Source organism: Desmodus rotundus, chromosome X (genome assembly GCF_022682495.2).
Source record: "Desmodus rotundus isolate HL8 chromosome X, HLdesRot8A.1, whole genome shotgun sequence".
NCBI lineage: Eukaryota > Metazoa > Chordata > Mammalia > Chiroptera > Phyllostomidae > Desmodus > Desmodus rotundus.
In genome coordinates, this window is record NC_071400.1 from 86,830,481 (window position 1) to 86,850,584 (window position 20,104).

At 40.5% G+C, this 20,104-nt stretch overlaps 1 protein-coding gene across 4 annotated transcripts in view; it reads right to left on the bottom strand.

Annotated features, from left to right (window-relative positions):
- POLA1 (DNA polymerase alpha 1, catalytic subunit) overlaps nucleotides 1-20,104 on the bottom strand; it is a 299,926-nt gene that overhangs the window by 275,853 nt on the left and 3,969 nt on the right. For all 4 annotated transcript variants that reach the window (XM_053917486.1, XM_053917487.2, XM_053917485.1 and 1 more), the window contains exons 2-11: nucleotides 19,109-19,233; nucleotides 15,946-16,042; nucleotides 14,798-14,878; nucleotides 8,557-8,672; nucleotides 7,706-7,768; nucleotides 6,727-6,819; nucleotides 6,205-6,292; nucleotides 5,707-5,911; nucleotides 5,439-5,617; nucleotides 179-291 (exon numbers count right to left, since the gene is read on the bottom strand). In XM_053917486.1, coding sequence (XP_053773461.1) covers nucleotides 179-291; nucleotides 5,439-5,617; nucleotides 5,707-5,911; nucleotides 6,205-6,292; nucleotides 6,727-6,819; nucleotides 7,706-7,768; nucleotides 8,557-8,672; nucleotides 14,798-14,878; nucleotides 15,946-16,042; nucleotides 19,109-19,233 — 1,160 coding nt within the window. The remainder of the gene's footprint in view (nucleotides 1-178; nucleotides 292-5,438; nucleotides 5,618-5,706; nucleotides 5,912-6,204; nucleotides 6,293-6,726; nucleotides 6,820-7,705; nucleotides 7,769-8,556; nucleotides 8,673-14,797; nucleotides 14,879-15,945; nucleotides 16,043-19,108; nucleotides 19,234-20,104) is intronic.

Consider the following 20,104-nt stretch of genomic DNA (forward strand, 5'->3'; position numbering starts at 1 on the left):
ACATTGATGTTTTTATCCCACTCTTTCTCCCACCCTTCCCCTTTCTCTAAAAATAAATAAAATCTTAAAAAAAAAAAAAGCATGAAGGTTGTAGATAATTCATAGCCCTGTTGAAGAACAGGCCTGATGGTAGAGCACATAATGCACTTGGAATTAAAAGCTAATCACTAACATTTACCGTTTCACGGGGAAGGAAGTAGAGCGTTCGCTCAATGTTTTTTACCATGACACAACAGCTCACATGGGTTTCGGCAGATTTGATCCAAACTTTGCCGAACAGAAATACTACACCTAAAAGAATAAGAGAAAACCATGAAAAAAAAAAAAAACAAAACCATTTCAATTATATCACATTAAAGGAGCACTATAAAGACTCAATGAATGTGTCCACACATATATGCCTTTATGATGTCATTTTTTAAAAGATTTTATTTATTTATTTTAGACAGAAAGGAAGGAAGGAAGAGGGAGAGAAACATCAATGTGTGGTTGCCCCTTGCACACCCCCTACTGGGGACCTGGCCCCCAACCCAGACATGTACCCTGACTGGGAATCGAACCGACGACCTTTTGGTTTGCAGGCCAGCGCTCAATCCACTGAGCCACACTAGTCAGGGCATGATATGTCATTTTTTACAGCAAACTTCTACCTGATGTCCAGTCCCCAACATCAGTTTCTTTACTTACTATTTATGTCATACAATACCACACTGGTAAAACCTGGGACCACTAGGAGGACAGGGGACAGAGTGATTCTTGGTGTAAACATATTTCGTATTATTAGGGACACATCCGGGTAAATAAGAGACAAACCTTGGTTATTAGGGAGACATCCCAGGCCTGAATAGACACACCTGGGAAACTACTGCGACACCCAGGTCAGTGCAGAAACCCCTGGGGAACTAGGGAGCTGTCCTAAGTCAGCATTGGGTAAAAAACACAAAACATATTTTCCCTCGAACAAGGATTATCCAGATTAAGAGACACAAAACAGCAAACTATCTTCTAACACATCTCATAATTAAACCGCTTGTCAGAACTCTGAGAATTAACACTAAAGTCCTCTATAGCACTTATACTTACTGATAAAAATTAACATTCATGTATAAGGATGACTATGTATGGTACCCCAGTATTTTTCTGTATGTAATACTGTGTTTTGGAAAAACAATTTATCTCCTATGTCTTATTCCATATAATAATAAATGTCTCATAATGAGGTTCAACTGCTATCTCCTATTTCACCTTTTCGACCTCAAAGACCACTTAAGACATCTAGCTAGGCAGAGTTTATAATGTTCATCTCTTCTATTTCAGTTTAACAAAGAGTCTAATAACCAACTCAGCAGACATGCTCCTTTTGAGATCCCTCTGTAACATATACTACAAAGTAAAAACAAGCCTTGATAAGATATCAAGTCAGTGCTCATGAAAACTGGCAGATACAGTTACCTAATGGATTTGTTAGTCAACCTAAGAGATGATCGCTGTGCAAAATCCTGGGCCCCGTGAACAATCCAAAATCCTGGGCCCCGTGACCCAACATACCACTCAGCACGGCCACTTGGCTAAGACACTAAGAAAAGTCTGGCACATGTAAAGGCTACTACTGTCACAAGGCCAATTACTCCAGTTTCACAAGATAACTCATCAGTGCTTCCTTTTGTCACTCGTTCTAGTAGAAATAAGACCATCTAAGAATTTTCATTTCTGCAAGATGATTAAAATTCTTACAAGCGTTGTGTGATTTTTCATCTGGGGGAAAGAGGCAGGTGGGGGTGATAGGAGAGAGGGAAGGGAGGACTGTGGGGATGATTAAAAAGAAATCACAGTAGTGCAGAAAATTAAAAGTCATCCTTACAACACTTAGAGATGAAAAAACAAAATTCCAAGCAAAGAAAAATAAAGACCCTAATATTGAATTCAAAGATTCAAATAGCTCATTTTACAGTCAAACTAATATCACATTTCATGCAACACATTTCATTTGACACTGTTTATGCCTCATTTGCCACAAAAAGATCATGGTAAACAAAGATTATATCTCCCCCCTCCCCCCACCGCCGCCGCCGCCAAAGTTACTAGCTGAAACCAGGTGCAGTCAGGATTATTCAACCTTGAAAAAGTCATAATGAAGACAGGATATCTTCCCATATGCAAAGAGTAAAATTCTTTTCATAATTATGGAGCATTCAGCAACAACTGACTGACTCAGAATCTGTAAGAAAGCGAGAAACAGTAACAGGGTCTTTGGGAGTACTTGGGTTTTATTAGCAGCATTGATTTCACCAAGGCTCAGTGATCATTACCTGCTATCATGATGAAACTGTTCAACCCTCTGAGATTAAAGGACTTCTTTTTAAGTCATTTTATTTAACCCATTGGCACCGATCACAGAGGACACAACTTGAGAAGTGCCATAGAAACAGCAGAGTGGACTGAGGGTGAGAAGCCCAGAACTCTTGCTAGGGAGGAGCCGACCACTTTATTTTTAGAACCTCAGCTTCCTCCTCTGGAGGTGAAGTAACTAGATTAGATGATCTCTTAGGCATTCTCCAGCACCAGAAATTTCCTTTTACCTTAGCATTTGAAAGACAGACCAGTCACACAGAGGTATCTCTTTCAATTGCAAAACATGTCCCAATAGCAGTTGAAAAGGCCTATCCAGTCACTCAGGTTAGTACCAGGAACTCAACAATGCATATTGTAAATTGGTTGCTTTGCAAATGTACCTGCAATTCAATGCCTCAATTTTACCTTCCAGCACCTATTACTACACAGACTCCCACTGGCCAAAAGAAATTTCAGCACAGCCTAGCATTGTTCTGAAAGATGGAAATAAAAGGTCCCAGCCCTCCAGGAGTTAAAAGGCTTTGGGGGAAGCAAAAGCACAGAATCAGATCTTTTCAAAATAATATGACAAACGCTGTGATGGGAAAAGGTAGGATGAGGTCACAGAGAAAGGGCTCCTAGGCCAGTCCAGAGGATTCAGAAACTTCTAGATGACCCCTGGGCTAAGCCAGGTGAGGGCATTCCGGTCAAACACAATGAGTAAAGGGACCCACAGGGAGCTGTTTCCAGGGCACAAAAGTCATGCATGGCAGGCCTGAGAAGCCTTGCTAAGGAACTTGGAATTTAGGTTATAGGCAGTAGCCACTGAGGATTTTTGGTTAATGAGGAAATGATACAGTCAGAGTTACCCTTCTGAGCAATTGCTCTACCCACAGTGTGGGAGATGGCAGCTGAGGGATCGATTCAGAGGCGGGTTCCAGGAAGGCAAGAAGGGATCAGAGGAGGTAGCAATTGTGAGGAGAAAGAGAAGACAGCTCATCTACTTTAGGAGAGAAAACCAATTAGACTTGATGAATAAAGTGAGGAAAAGCAGGAATCAAGGCTGGCTCCCACGTTTCTGGTTTTGATGGGATCATTAACCAAGACAGGGAATCAAAACCAGATCAAGCAGATAAAGCAAAGCACAGACAGTGGTATTGGGAAGGGCAGGCCCACCACGTCGCACAACTGCAGTGAGCACCATTCACATCGCCGTGCTCCTGAGGCCCTATAAAGCACATGCGAGAATGGTGCCTGGGCTTAGGCAATGGATGGGCAATATTTGCTCAGCCTCCCGTAATCATACCTGCCAGCCTACCTTCCACTGGCAAGTAACACAGAATAGTCAAAGAGGTGAGAGGGTCTAACCAAATTGACTTGCCCTAGCTAAAGTAGATGTGATACCATTTCTACGATTTCTTATATCTTTACCTAAGAAACTAACACATGGAAGTTTGCTACTCAAGTGGCTCTGAAAGACTTTCTACATATTTTATAAGCTGAAACATATTAACACTTCTGCCTCCCCTCTGAGAGACCATTAAGGTCTTTCCAGTTAAAGTCACTGTCTGGTTATCTTAAAGGTAAATCTGGCCTCCAAGTCTGCCCGTCAATACTTACTCTTTTTACTCATTCACTTGCTTCACTGACATTGACACTCCCTCTATTTTCATTACCAGATGCAGCCTCCAGGAAACCACTTTGAAAAAATACATTTTGCATCTACCCTCAGATCCAGAAATGGATCTCAATAAAATTAACTTTTTTCTTTAAGGTTATATACTGTATTTCCTGTTAATCCAACAGACCTTGTGATGCCCAATCATGTGGTGAAAAAGGGCTCAAAAGAGAGGAAAAGGAAACTGGAAAGCCTCCTGGTTTTTGAGAGTCAGAATTCACAGTACCAGCTCATTCAGAGGAGGACCTGGGAATCATTCTTTTTTTTTAAGATTTTATTTATTTTTAGAGAGAGTGGGAGGGATAGAGAAAGAGAGGGAGAAAAACATCAATCAGTTGCCTCTCACACAACCCCAATTGGGGACCTCGTCCACAACCCAGGCATGTGTCCTGACTAGGAATCAAACCAGCGACCTTTCAGTTCGCAGTCCAGCGCTCAATCCATGGAGCCACACTACCCAGGGCTGCAAATCATTCTTCATTTCTCCTTTCTGACAACCCTAACATCAATCCATCGACAAGTTCATGTCAAAATACATGATAAATGCATTCACTTCTCTCCCACAGCCACCACTACTCCAAGTAACTAGCATGCCTGCCCTAGACTGACTGATCTCCAGGACTTCCACACTCCCCCACTACCCCGCTGCAGCCCCAACACACACACACCTTCACACAAACTGGAGGGTCCACCCAATCATGAAATGGCCCACTTAAAATCTTCCACTACTGCCCCATGGCTCTTAAAATAAGATCTAAATGCCTTAATATGGCTTTCAAGGTCCTTCATTATTTGGCCTTGGCCTTTATCTCCAACTTCATTTTCTACCAATCTTGTCACTTCATTATTGTGGTACAAGAACACAAGCCGCCTCCTTTCTCTCTCCAGGCCTCTGTGCTTACTGGTTCATCAGACTGAAATGCTCTTTCTTCAGATCTGCACATGGGTCAAATCGCAGTCAAGTGGTGGTCTCCTCAGGCAGGCCTTCCCAGACCACCCCCAACTAACTGCCTTTACACCATTTATCAACTTACCTTATTTATTGTCTATATCCTCCCACCCACTACCACCCCACTGGAATATAAGTTCCATTAGGATAAAGAATTTGTCCAGCTTGTTCATCCCATCTCAGTGCCCTGCATATAATAATGTGTCAATTTGCTAAATAAGTGAAATTAATGACTGATTTCATTTTAAGTGCATAACTACAATATAACTTCAAATATATCAAAGATAAACTATAAGCATCTTTGAGGATTATTCACACCACACAGCTCCTCTCCATCCAGGTGGCTCACGCACTTTACAGTGACTGAGTGTCGCTCCCTTACTATGCACACATGTGAGTGCAGGGCCTGTGCCAATTACAATCACTGAAGCATTTAAGGGAAAGGTGCTGTTCTGTGTTACAGACATACAGTGTGATTACCTGGTTGGCTGTACTGATCTTCATAAGCATCCAGCCAATAAAACTGAAACACTTGTTCTTCATCTGCCCCTTTTACCAGTGGCAGGTAATTGGAATCCACTTGAACTTCCTGGACTGAGAAACTGCTGTCATCTTCCTGATCGATGTCCCAACAAGAGATATCTGGGAGAAAACCTCCTCTGCAAAAATCAAATTTTCAAAAACCTTTCAAAATCCAACACCATAATTGTAGCAATACTTGCCAGAAAAGTGATAAAAATGCTCTTACAAGCAGGACATGGTCCCTTTCCCAAGGTCTGCCTCAGGTTTCACCACCTCTGCAGCGTCACTCTCTTGGTTCCGGGTCTCAGCAGCCACAGGCTCCACATCCACCCCCACAGCTTCCATGGGCTCATCAAAGTCGCCATCTTCAAAATCTTTTGCCCCCGACGCCTCCGTGCTGTGCATACACAATTCGGCTGGTGCTGGCTCTCCTGTGGGCGTCATTGCACATTCCCATCATGGACTGCTGCTGCGGAGCACAAAGGCTTCCCTCACACAGGCATAGCGGCCTACCCTTTTCCCACAGTGTATTCGTCTGTCTCTTCAATCTCCAAATTGAATGTTTACAACTTTGACTGCTATGAATTCAAACCTTTCACACCTAAACTTGCTGTCACAAATACCTTCAAAATCGCCTCCACTTCCTCCTTCCTGGGGCCTCCAGTTTTGACAGCACTTTGCAGCTGCTCCACACCCTTGTACTTCTGCCTGACATCAGACTTACCAGCAAACTCAGCATGTTTAAGAGGAATCGGAGTTAATAGAGGCTCCTTCCTTGAGATAGGGGAAGCAGTTTTGCCTGAAGGAACTGCCTGTAAATGTTTTCAAATGTTTAGTCAGTTAGACCTGCATACTAAAAATATGCCAACTGTCCTACCCTGACCGGAAATAATGACAGTTCCCATTTATAAAACGATTTTGCATATTATTAAGGTAACAGCTTCAATTATTTTACTGTTACCTAGGCTTACAAAAAAATACTTGTTTCCAGGAGGAAAATTATTACATTTAGCACAGCTGTAATACCTATAATAAACACATACTACTTACTACAAAATTTACTAAGAAAAAAGCAGGCGCATGCTATTTTTGAAACACGTGAAACTACATAATGAAATGGGAGCTCTAATTTAAAACAAAAAAAAAAGAGAACAAATTCAAAGGCATCTCACTCGCATAGAAAAGCAACAAAATAAGTTTCAAGCATAACATAAATCAAGTTTGAAGGCATTTCCACACACTTTACCTTGGGGGTGTGCACAGAGAAAGGGTTCGGTGAAGCTCCACTGGACCTTTTCTTCTTCGGTATTATTACAGGTGGTGGAGCTGTGTGAGGTGTCTACAAGGAGCGGTAAGACAGACCTTCACTGCCATGCTTGCTTTACCGCGAGACAGAAAAGGTACGTTGCTTCCCCCACTGCAACCCAATGAGCAAAGCATTTTTTTTCCTTGCCTGCTCCCCCCACAGATCTACATTCTGCACTACAGTTACTATAGCAACAATACCACAGACTCACTAGAAAACCAGGATATTGAATCCACCCCTGACCAATTTTTTTCTTTTCAAAACTTGACATACTTTTGCCCTTACCTTTCCAGAATATTTTATTTAAAAACTATCAAACGAGAACTACATGGTGTTGGTGTAAGTCATTTTAATCAAGAGTCTTTTAGAAAGATGCACACCTGTAAATGAGAGCTTAGGTTTTTGTGGGATGTAGCAAATCCCCAGTACAGCTGAGCCTGTCTGAGTTCTATCATGGACAGCTCACTGACTCTTCCTTTGCTCCCACTCCAAATTCCAGACAAGGCTCTCATGCCTGATTATACAGACTGACAGGCTTCAATCTATTTTGGGAACACAGTGCAGCAACTGAGTGCAAGCAGTGTGTATTCCCAGAGCTGACTCTCACGTGAAACACTCGTGTGTGTGTGTGTGTGTGTGTGTGTGTGTTCGTACTACCTCAAACACACTCCCATGCAGCTCGATCTACAGAATTGCATTGCTTTTAACAGCTGGAAACTACTCTCACCAACAATGGTGAGCACAAAGCAATTTGAAGGGTTGTTCTTTTCTGGTTTGGGTTTTTTTGTTGTTGGTGGTGGTGGTGGTGGTGTCACTGCATTTGTAAAAATTCTGGCAATAGTCTATTCTGTATAATTACTGAACTGTTTCTTCAGCCTATGTCCCCTGCATATTTAACAATTTCCAGAGATACACTTACCTCAGTGGTCAGATCTTGCAGAAGGCCACCTAGCAGATCATCCTTGGCCAATTCTACACCTTTCTGGAAGTTATAAAAGAAGGTAGAATGAGATAGCCCTGCATTTCCCATTTTCACCCAGGCCACATGTCTGTGAAGGGAAGAACCTAACCTCTTCACGCCTCACTCTGAGCGCTCACCTAGTAGTCACAGATATTAACAACCACCTCTGTATACATAACTCCCAAACCTACAGTTCCCATCCTCTATTCTCATCCTAATTCCATGATCCTCCTGTTAATCACTGAAATAAACACAGTTCATGGGTTTTTTTAAAGATTTTATTTATTTTTTGAGAGAGAGGAAATGAGAGAGAAAGGGAAAGAGAAATATCGATGTGCAAGAGAAACACTATTCTGTTGCCTCTCGCATACCTACACCCGGGGACCTGGCCCACAACTCAGGCATGCCCTGACCAAGAACCGAACCAGCAGCATTTCGGTTTGCGGGACAACGTCCAACCCACTAAGCCACACCAGTCAGGGCTCAGTTCAGCTTTTTGATTCAATTTTCTTTTCTGTCTCCAGGTTCCAACCACTGAGGTGCCCAAATTCACCTATAAATCTAATCACTGAAATAAACACAGTCAGTTCAGCTGTTTGATTCAATTTTCTTTCGTATCTCCAAGTTCCAACCACTGAGGTGCCTAAATTGACTTAGAAATCTAATTCCAACTTAGTGATTGAAATTGGGAAAATATTACTCAAAAATTTGAGCTCAAATATAGTGAGCACCTATTGTCTGTATAATCAAATATATTAAAGTCTTTTCACAAAGAAAAGGGCAAAATAAAAGAAGAATATAAAACTCACATCTACAGTTTTCTTCCCAGCACTAGCAATGAACATTGATTTGATATTGTTTGGCTTTGTCACCACACTCTTCTTTACATTCCTCTTTTCTTTGTTGCGTGCTTTGTCACCTTTTCCTGTTGGAACATAAATTATTTAGAAACGTGCACTGGCAAAAATCAAAATGGAAAAGTAAAAGCCCAGGGGGCTTGGTGGAGGGAGGCAAAGGGGAGGGGGAAGGGGACGTCTGTAGTAGTGTCAACAATAATACATATATACATAGAAAAAGTAAGAGCCTAGTCACTTGCTCTCTGTATATGAGAATTTGAGAAAATATTAAGAATTCAAAAAACAAAACTATGAAATTTTATGCAAGGTACACAAGAAACAATCTTTAAAACAAGCTTAATTCAGAAAAACTTGGGATGAATGTTATTTCAAAAACTGATGAAATACCAGTAAAATAACTGGATGAGTTATTAAGTGTGACTGTTTAATTGCCAATGTTAGTGTGAATAAAAAGCTTTTTAAAAGGTCGGGGGAGGTTCTGTTTTCCCCATAGAAATAAAAAAATCAAGTTCACCTGGAAGCAGGGGAGTAGCCTAGCAGCCTTCATGAGATCACCTTTTTAGCACTCTACTGAATCTGAAAGGAAAACTAAACTGAAAAAATAGGATTACTAGTTATGATACTGTAGCATCCCAATTTCCATTTTATGAAGAACAGCAACTAGATACATAGAATATATTGTAGCAACTCTAAGTTACAGACATTTATACAATAAGGACCAACTTGGCCATGTTTTCTCTACGACCATGTGTAAGTAAATCACCCGTGAACTCTTTTAATACTGTCATTTCTACTCTTGCTTTCTGATTCATACCAGAGCAGATTCTATCTCAAAAAGACCTAGAATGAGTAGTTAATATAGTGTGGTATAGTGGCATATGAATATACAGACCAGATGAAACAGAAGGAAGAGTACAGAAAAAGACCCAATTACTTATGGAAATTTAGCATACAATAAAGATGGCATCTCATATCACTGGGGACAAGATGGCTATTTTAATAAGTAGTGCTGGCTCCGATTTGTGAAGAAAGTAACCAGCACAGACACCAATATCACAGATCAGATCAAAATTTTAAAATGAAACTATACAAATGCTTTAATAAAAAAGGCAAATTCCTTTACAACCTGGGTGTGGGGAAAGTCTTCCTATGATTCAAAATCAATTTGCAAAAAGAAGATTAATAAATTCAATTACACCAAAAAAATGTTTAAAGAGACAAAACAGGAGAAAATTTTTACAGTGTTTCACAGATAAAGGACCAATTTCCCTGATATTAAAAAAAGCCCCAAGCCCCAAAAGGAATCTGGGTAATAAATACAAACATATGGTTCACATAAAAACACAGGCACACCTCATTTTATTGAGCTTCTTTGCACTTCACAGATGGTGCATTTTTTACAAATTGAAGGCAAGACCTTCCACAAGCAAACTGATTACGGCTCACTTTATTGTGGTGGTCTGAAACAGAACCCACAGTACCTCTAAGGCAGGGGTGTCAAACTCATTTTCACCTGGGGCCCCATCAGCCTCAAAGTTGCCTTCAAAGGGCCGAATGTAACTTTAGGACTGTATACATGTAACTAACTACCCCTTAACTAGGGGAAAGGAGCTCGGTCCTGCCGCCGGGTAGAAACAAAGTGCTGGGCCGGATAAAACAAGGTGGAGGGCCGGATTCAGCCCGCGGGCCTTGTGTTTGCCGCCTGTGCTCTAAGGTATGCCTGTTTTTATAAACGGCTTTAAGTTTGAGGAAATGATGCCCAACTTCATGTGTAAAAGAAATCCAATGAAAACCACAATGAGATGCCATTTCTCACATGTTGGAATGGCAAAAATTCAAAAGCTTGACAACACACTCTGTTGGTGAGGCCATGGGGTCTAAACAGACACTCATATACATTGCTAATGGGAGTGTAAAAATGGGACAATTCCTATGGAGAAGAATTTGACAGTATCTCATAACACTTTTTTTTTTAACCCATCATGCGTTTTTTTTTTAATTTTATTTCTTTATTTACTTTTTAGAGAGATGGGGAGGGAAGGAGAAAGAGAGGGAGAGAAACGTCAATATGTGGTTGCCTCTCACGTGCCCCCACTAGGGATCTGGCCTGCAACCCAGGCATGTGCCCTGACTGGGAATCAAACTGGCAACCCTTTGGTTCCCAGGTCCGCGCTCAATCCACTGAGCTACACCAGCCAGGGCTCTCATAAAACCTCATGTGCATTTAATTTCCTAGCCAATAATCCCACTTCTGGGAATTTTCCCTGAGGAAAATACCATTTGCACAGAGTCATTCAATGCAATATTATTTGTAATAGCAAATTATTGAAAATCTAAATGTCCATTCAAGGAATCCATTTGAAGAAGCCAGGGTATATCCATACAATGGAATCCTATGCAGTGATATACAAATAAAATAAGAAAGATCTTCCCTGTCCAGTCCAACCTCCTAATTTACAGCTGAGAAAACTAATGTGCAGAGAGGTGACAGGACTCATTCAAGGTGACACAAACAGTTAACAACATAGCCAGGACTCTAACAGGCCTGCTCAGTTCCGGGAGATGACAAAAGCACATGGGCTCATTTCATTTCACTCTGTCATGGACTCACAAAATCCTGAAATACACAATTAGCCACACTGCTACCAGATGGTACCAATGTGTAGAGCTACACAGGTTGGCAGAAACCAGGAAGATGGTCCATATATTCTAATTCAAGTCATGAAAGAATAAGTAACATCACACATGAGAAAACATACACACAAATGGAAACATAGGAAGGATAATCAGAAACTATTAAAAATAGTTGGTTACCTGCGGAGATGGATAGAGACAAAGTAGAAAGCATAGGAATAAGAGTAAGATCTTACCTTACTATCTTGATACCACTTTGATTTTTAAATCACAAAAATGTTTTAGAATATTCTAAAGTGGTGTGGCTCAGTTGGTTGGGCAGTATCCCACAGACCCAAAGGTTGCCGGTTCGATTCCCAGTCAGGGCACATGCCTGGGTTGCGGGCCAGGTCCCCAGTTGGGGGCATGAGAGAGGCAACCACACATTGATGTTCCTCTCCCTCTCTTTCTCCCTCCCTTCCCATCTCCCTAAAAATAAATAAAGTCTTTTTAAAAATTAAAACTAAAAGATTTCTTTAAAAACCTAAATTTGAAGGACCAGGCCAGACAGCTCAATTGGTTAGAGCATCCCCACCCCCATATGCCAAGGTTGCAGGTCGGATTCCAGTCAGGGCACATATAAGAATAAACCAATGAATGCATAAGTAAGTAGAACAAACTGATGTTTCTTTCTTCTCTCTCTCCCTTCCTCTCTCTCTCCCCTCCTCTCTCTCTCTAAAATCAATAAATAAAAAAAAAAATTAAAGAGTTGAGCAGAATAAACCCAACCTTAATATTAAAAAAAAAAAAACCTAAATTTGAATACAAACAGAATGAACCTGTAAACTGATAATATAACAAAAAAAAATACTTCCTACACCTTCAGAACACAATACTCTGACTATAATAATTTAGTAGGCTATGTGCCAAGAGCAAATAAATTATAAACTTTACTGAGAAAGGTTGTTGGTAGAGGTATTGGTTTAGTGATTCTAAAACTTCCAATATTATTTTGTATGCATTTCAGGAGATAAGGGTTTTCACTGAGCATGAAGGTACATACAGAGAATTGAGAAAGATGAAGAAAAACCCTGTGGGGTTGGGTTTCAATCAAGTGTATTCAGTATGGATTCACGACACACATACATATCAAATCTTCTAGTTCTGTTCACTGAAAGGACCTAGAAACCATTACACTGCAGTAGCAATGAGTACATGTATCCCCCAGATATGAATGCCATTCTCCACTAACACGAACCATGATTCTTGGGGGAAATGATTAATGCCAAGCCTGAGACAGGAATAATACAAGGAGAACCTGGAACATCTTGTTTACCAAAAAGCAAGGAAATGTTCAAAGACCAATGGGGCCATGTCAAAAGGACTCGGGAGCCTGCCCAAAGGGGATTCCACTGCCAACTCTGGGATAAGGTGAACATCAAAAAATATGGTGATAATAGATATTGAACTATAACAGTATATTTAAATCCATAAGTTTGAAGTGATCATTTTAAATGTTTTTATTTATTTTTTTTTGAGAGAGGGAAAGAAACACTGATTTGTTGTTCCACTTATTTCTTCATTCAATTCATTGCTTCTTATATGCGCCCTGACCACAGACTGAACCGGCGACCTTGCCGTGTCGGGACAATGCTCTAACCAACTGAGCACCCGGCCAGGGCTGAAGTGATCATTTTAAAAAAAGAGAGAAAGGATCATCAATAGATGCTGAAAGTACTGGGTGAATATTGGTGGGGGGAAAAGGGATATACACCTGGTCTCAAATTATCACCCCATATTTGCATCAATTAAGCAGGTAGAAAGGTAGCTTTACAAGGAAGAGATCTGACAAACATCATCTTATCCAAGAGATCAAACTTAGTATCACCAATAATGGGGCAAACTGACACTATGTGCCCTGATAAAATCGATGGGAAGAACACAACTTCATCTATGTTGTATTTTTGCCAAAATATTTAAACTGACTCCAAGCACAAAGAAGCAATCCTGCAACTCCCAGACTGTGGGACATTCAACAAAACCACAAGCTTGGTCCCTTTAAAAATATCATAAAAGGCCAAAAAAAAAAAAATATTCCAGGGGAAAGAAGGGAAGGAGAGTACTATTCTACACTACATAAAACTAGGGAAACATGAAAACTAAAGTGGATTCTGCATTTTAAAAAACAGCAATGAAGGACATCATTGGGCTAACTGGGGAAATCTTACTATGGACAATATAGTAGGCGGTATCATGACAATGGTACTGTGGCTACGGGGACAAGTGTCCTTGTTCTTAGGTCACTGCAGAAGCATGTGCAGGTGAAGTGTCATGCTGTCTACAACTCACTTTCAGTAAGTTCAGCAAAAATAAAGTCTCTGTAGTTTTGGTTAGGAAGGGGGAAGAGAGAGGAAGTCAACAAATGTTGCAAAATGTTAGTCTACAAATTAGGGTCCGGACATTCTGAAAAGGGCAAGATAGCACAGAATTTAGACTTGGCGGCCACATACGTCTTCTTCTTTGCATCTTTTCTTTCCTTCTCTGTCTCTCTCTTTTGATCTATCTTTCTTAAACATTCTTTAAAAATGTAAAAACCACTCTTAGCTGAAGGGCTACGTGATTTCCTCCTGGAATAATGAAAATGGGAAATTGTGGTGATGGCTGCACAACTCTGTAACTATATTAACCACCATTGAAATGTACGTACACTTTAAACTTTATTTGTGTATTTTTTAGAGAGAGGGGATGGGAGGGAAGAAGAGAGGGAGAAAAACATCAATCTGTTGCCTCTCATACGCACCCCAACCGGGCATGTGCCCTGACCGGGAATCAAACCAGCGACCTTTTGCTTTGCAGGACGACGCCCAATCAACTGAGCCACACTGGTCAGGGCTGTATGTACACTTAAAATAGGTAAATTGTATAGCATGTGAAGTATATCTCAATAAAGCCATTTAAAGATAAACCAGCTGTGAGTGGGCCATAGTTTGCTGATAATGAACTAAGCGGGGGGAAAAAAAAAAAAAAAAAAAACAATACTGAAGAGAATTTTCCCTTCTCATCTCATGGGTACTAAATCAGGCTTGTTTTTACTCAAAAAAAATGTTTGCCAGTGATTGTATAGCTAAGAAAATTTGACATATCCATTCATTATCATTTTAAATTTCAATTAAGCAAAACAAGTTGATTACTCTAAGTTTTAAACCTCGTTGTAGTACTTCACTATTATCAAAGAGGTAAAATTTTAAGCACATCACTTCAGGAATTAACAGACATCACTTACAAAATCAGCAAGTCTAAAGTGACTAAAAGACTGAAAATTCCAAAATAAGTGAAAGACCAAACTCTTTGGGCCACAGAGACATGAAACTTCATTTCCTTGTGGTGTTTTTGCTTTTTACATTTAATTTTCTACATAACTATGCTCCTCTCAGTAACAGAACATTTTCTATACCTAAAAACAATGGTGGTAGGTCCTCTTCCCTTAAAGAAAACAGAATCCAAGCACCAAGTCATCTCAAATTTTGAACAGTTCTTTAAATGTCAAAATGGCACTCTCTGGAAAACGAAATGTAGGTACCTCGTTCATGGGACTCAAGGGCATCATCCTCAAGGTCATCGTCAAAAATCTCTCGGCCGTCCTCCACATAGCCGATACCATCTGCAGGAACAAAATGGAATCTTGGGATCAAGTTTCTAGAAGTTGCCAATAATATTTTAGCCATGACCAAACCAAACCAAACCAAACCAAAAAAATAACCTTTGTACCCACTCAGATGTTCTCCTGCCCTGTGCCATTTTTAAGTGCAGCAGAATCCTGTATTTTTGTGTCAAAGCACAGCATTCACACGAATTTTCTGAATCAAAACCAAAGGATATACATAAAGTATACAGACATCCCTCATTTTATTGTGCTTCACTTTACTGCACTTTCCTGATACTGCGTTTTTTTACAAATTGAAGGCAGGACCCACGCCAGCAAAAAGATTACAGCTCTCTTCATTGCAGTGCTCACTTTACTGCAGTAGTCTGAAACCAGACCCGCAATCTCCCTGTGTATGTCTGTACCAACCTAGGTCAGCGAGGGAAATGATCTGGCCCACAGGATGAAAGTTCGCACATATTGTACTTTATAGTAGTTTTACTCTACCAAAAGAATGACATAAAAAAATGAAGGTCACAAGCCCAGAAAAGGCGCCTCTGTCTATGAGGGAAAGCTGACAATATTGCCGAATCCAATTAGAGTAGAAGAAACATAAATGTAGTCAGTCACGGGTGCAGTCTATACCTCCTCCCAGCCGTCAGCATTCACATGCCCAAGAAGTCACACCATACCAGCAGGAACCTCAAGCTTTCTACAAGGAGCGTAAGAGCACATGGACCACCCTTTGTGTGGCGCCTTCCACTGCCCACGGGAGTCCTCACACACACAGCCTCATGTGATCCTCACAGCCATCCTGTGAGCAAGGCAGTTTTCTTATCCCCACAATATGTGGGGATACTGCACCAGAACATGGTTCCTCCCAGTTTACCCTAAGTGATATGCCTGGATTCTCCAAAATGCCCCCAAATAAACGTTCTATTGTTCTGCTTCCACACCCTTAAATACAGTATTTGAGGAAAACCCACACCAACAGTATGATCTGAACAGAGCCTTACATCGGCCCATGCAAAGCAGCACGAAACGCAACTAAGACAGTGTCTGGCAGGCAATTTCTTCCCACGTACCATCATCCACGATCCAATCATCATCCTGGCGTGCCTGAACCAGCTTCGAATACTGTTCTTCATCAACCTCTTCGTAAACACTTGGGAAGTCCTCAACCTGCCATCATACGAGTTTGAAAAAGCTTCAAATGGAGGGAAAGTGTTAAACGATTCTGATGAAAAAAAATTGTCAAAATTGAAACTGGAATGGCAGCCTGAAGGAGTAGCTGCAACCAAATCTTAAGTTCTGACATTCAACACCACTGCAGGGTTTTCCTTAAATAGACATCAATTAGCTTAGTATTCCTTTTAGGTGGGTGTTAACATAAGATATTAAATGATTCCATTAGCATAATACACTTGTCACACCATCAATTACTCATCTACTTCATAAAAAACAAACTGAATTATAGCCAATTCTTCATTAGCTGCTTTGGGGATTATTCACTTATAATTTCTAGACTGGTTTTTCCTGTACTTAGCAAACCCGTAAGGCACGTCACCTCCCTCTCCACTAGCTGATGTTGCCCTGCAAATAAATAATTTTGATAACTGTTCAACCAACCAACTATAATTCAAAAGGGAAAACCTCACTGCTCTATCACCCTCCAAATGTTAGAAAAACATACACTATATTCCACAGATACACTAGAAATGGGTTTTGAGTGATCCCTGTTTGAATTGCCAATGATCCCCCACCATTCTCAGGTCTTGAGACTACAGAGAGACAAACACTGAGCTCCTGGGAGCGACCTAAGTGTCCGCTGATAGACAAACGGATAAACAGATGGTCTATGTAGACAATGGAATATTACTCAGCGATAAAAATGAAATCTTGCCTTTTGGGACAACACTGATGGACCTTGAGAACGTTTATGTTAAGTGAAATAGGTCAGACAGAGAAAAGCCAAATACCATGATTTCACTTACATGTGGAATCTACAAAACAAAACAAAACAAAACAAAACAAAACGCATAGATACAGAGAACAGACTGATGGTTGCCAGGTGGGGTGGGGTGGGGTGGGCAAAATGGGTGAAGTGGGCTGAAAGGTACCAACTTCCAGATATATAATAAGTCAGTCATGGGGATGTAGCATACAGCTTAGGGGATATAAGCAGTAATGTTGTATCAACTTGGTATAGGGACAACTTCAAACAGAGGATCATTCAAAATGTACACTTACAGGTGCATTTCTAGTGTACCTGTAGAATACAGTGTTTTGCTAACTTTTGGAGGGGAAGAGAGGAGGGATTATTTTTCCTTTTGAAATATATTTAGTTGAACAGTTACTAGACTTATTGTGGTGATCATTTCATAATGTTTATAAAATCACTATGTTGTACACCTAAAACTAATGTAACATTGTATAATAATTACATTTCAGTTACAAAAAAAACATTGAGCTACTTGGAAAACAAGTCCAGAGAGTGGCAAGTCCTCCAATCACACAGGCTGTCCGACCGCCAGAGGGCCCGAGCACATGAACTATTGGCACGGAGAGAGCAGACCAGCTCAGCACAGTTCAAACAACAAATAGACACATGGCACTGCTGCAGCTGCCATGGTGACAGGCCACTGACTTTCCAGACCAGAATTTGGTGGGCTGGTTAGCAGGAAGTCAGAGGTCCCTTTAAAAAAAAAATCTCCCCCTCCTCTCGGGAATTCCGCTTTATCAAGTGGGGCGGAGGAAACAACTAACTCCACCTGAGGAGATAAAGCCCTAGGAAAAAAACACCTGGGACACCGAGCTCTGAGAGCACAATGGGTGGAGCTAACTGGATCACTTATAAATTACGGGATAGGCTTAGGTTTTCACCTCCTGTTTAATCTATCCTACAGGGATCACTGGCAAATACTGATTTGGCCTTCCACCATTTGATAACAGAAACTACCTGCACTTCCAAATTAAGTTTTTGACAACCCAGACACAAACTAGTCCAATTAATATTACAGTACTGACCAATCTGATTGGGGTTTTTTTTGGTGGGGGGGGATAATTTTTGTTGCTTGAAGTCTAGGAGGCATATTTTGTCTCTTATTTAAACAACTCACTTACATACTATCACAAAAAGATACCAGAAAACTATTCTTAAAAATCATTTTGAATAACAAGTCATTTTGACTTTATCTCTAAAAAACATTGCTACTGCTCAGCATGAACTCTTAGAGCCATGGCGTTAACATCGGTGATTTAAAGGGAAATCAGTCACTTTGTGTCAACATCTGAAATGCCCCACAGAACTCCCTTATAGAAGTACCCACATTAAAAATGCTTTACTTCTTTACTGTAATCCTTTAGTAGCCCTTTCCCATCTGATTGGCTCACTTCACTTGAATGGATGATGCCAAATGACAAAAATCCTCTTCTGCTTGCTTAATTGCCCAGGAGAGTATAGGCTGTGGTTAAACGTCATATTCGGAAGCCTGGATTCAAATCGAGCTTCTGCCACTGTGACCTCAGATATCTCAGCTGCAAAACGCTGTTATTCATGGCATCTAACTTTATATGGTTGTTGGAAAATTAAGTAAATGAATATATTTGGAAAAGCACTGAGAATAGCGTTAGGGGAAAAAAAGTACATTAGTTGTCGTTATTTTCTAATATTAATTAATCACTTCCTGGCCCTGAGGCAGGTTAAGATACTCAGGAAACGTGTTGAAGGTGAAGCCAGACAACGTTGTGCAGATAGTAGCCACTCCGTTTTTACCTACAGACCATAAAGAGTGGGAAAACAGCCAAAATGTCATGACCTTCGATCTTACATCAGGGCACAGCAGAAGTAAGGTCCAAGTCCCCATCACCACTCTCCTAGCAAATGAAATTCTCTCCAAGGATAAGTAGTGCTTAGCTAGACTGCTCAATACCTTAAGAGTGAAGCAAAAGCATCTCTAAGGTCTTCCAACAAAGCCACGAGACTTAGCAGAGATGCAGTGTGCTTAATAAGGAAAAAAATACACAGCTACGTGCATTTCAGAATTGTGAAAGCATTTATAAAAGGCTTACAGGAACTTTAAGGGTCAAGTGGTGCTCATAATCTGTAAATCTACCCCATGCCCTTGCTTGTTCAACATCAAGAAATTATTATTACAACAAGCTTGAAACATATGCAAAGGTGACTAGCTACAGGCTATGAATCAGATGCAGCACAGGAGGGAAAAAAACAGAAAAATTGTTACTTACTTCATATTTATACTTCTCACCAGCTTTAGCTTTTTTTAGTCTTTCTAGAGCTTCCTGGTGCCCTTTCTTTGCTTTCCTTTCTCGCCGGGATCGAGAAGCTACAAAACTTCCTGAATCTGACACAGCTGGGGGGAAAAAAAAGCCAACAGGAAATGTTACAAAATTGTCAGCCATCTTCCCTCAAAAATAAAGTAACACTTCTAGTCAGTAGTAAAACAGTTTCAATATTACACAAATGATAATTGTAAACAGTTCACAAAGTTCATGGCTGAGTCTGCAGCTCCTCTGATTCTTCAGAAATTTTCTCTGAGATACAGTTGAAACAACTGAAGCAACTGTTAATTTTTTTCCTCCAAAAAGAGAAAAAACTCCAGACTCAATTCTTGTGTCGTAGAGACACTAGAGAAGGGAAACCAGCTGTTAGTCCATATCCTTCCCATTAGAAATGAGGGGCCTAGTAGAGTTAGAAAAGCTGTATTCTATAAATCAACATTCAACACACCTTAAGGAGCACCTGCTCTTTGCCCTTTGCTCTTTGCAAAGCAGGTGCTCTGAGAAACACAAAGATCAAAAAGGTATGGACCCATGCCCGGAGAATTTAAAATGTAGAATAGGAGATAAGGAGCAACTAACTCTAAAACAATCTTTAGAAGTCATGCATGGCCTCAGAGGTTCAGATAACCTACCTGGAATTTCAAAGGAGATAAAATGGGAGTTGGAAGAATGTAACAAAGATAAGAAATTCTGAAAAGATTCTTGATTCCTTCACTGATTTCCAGGCCTCACCGAGCTGGTTATGACATAATATGATAAGGTCAAATTACAAAGGTTGAAATGTTTTGTCAAAAATTACTGAACTGCCAAAGGGCTTCTGTGTTCATTCACTCAGCTTTTGAATTATTCATGCCTTTGGGCATTATAAACTGATGTCACACACATACTGAAAAAATTTCATCCACAGAATTAAGACCTTCATATACCAGCTGATGAATAACC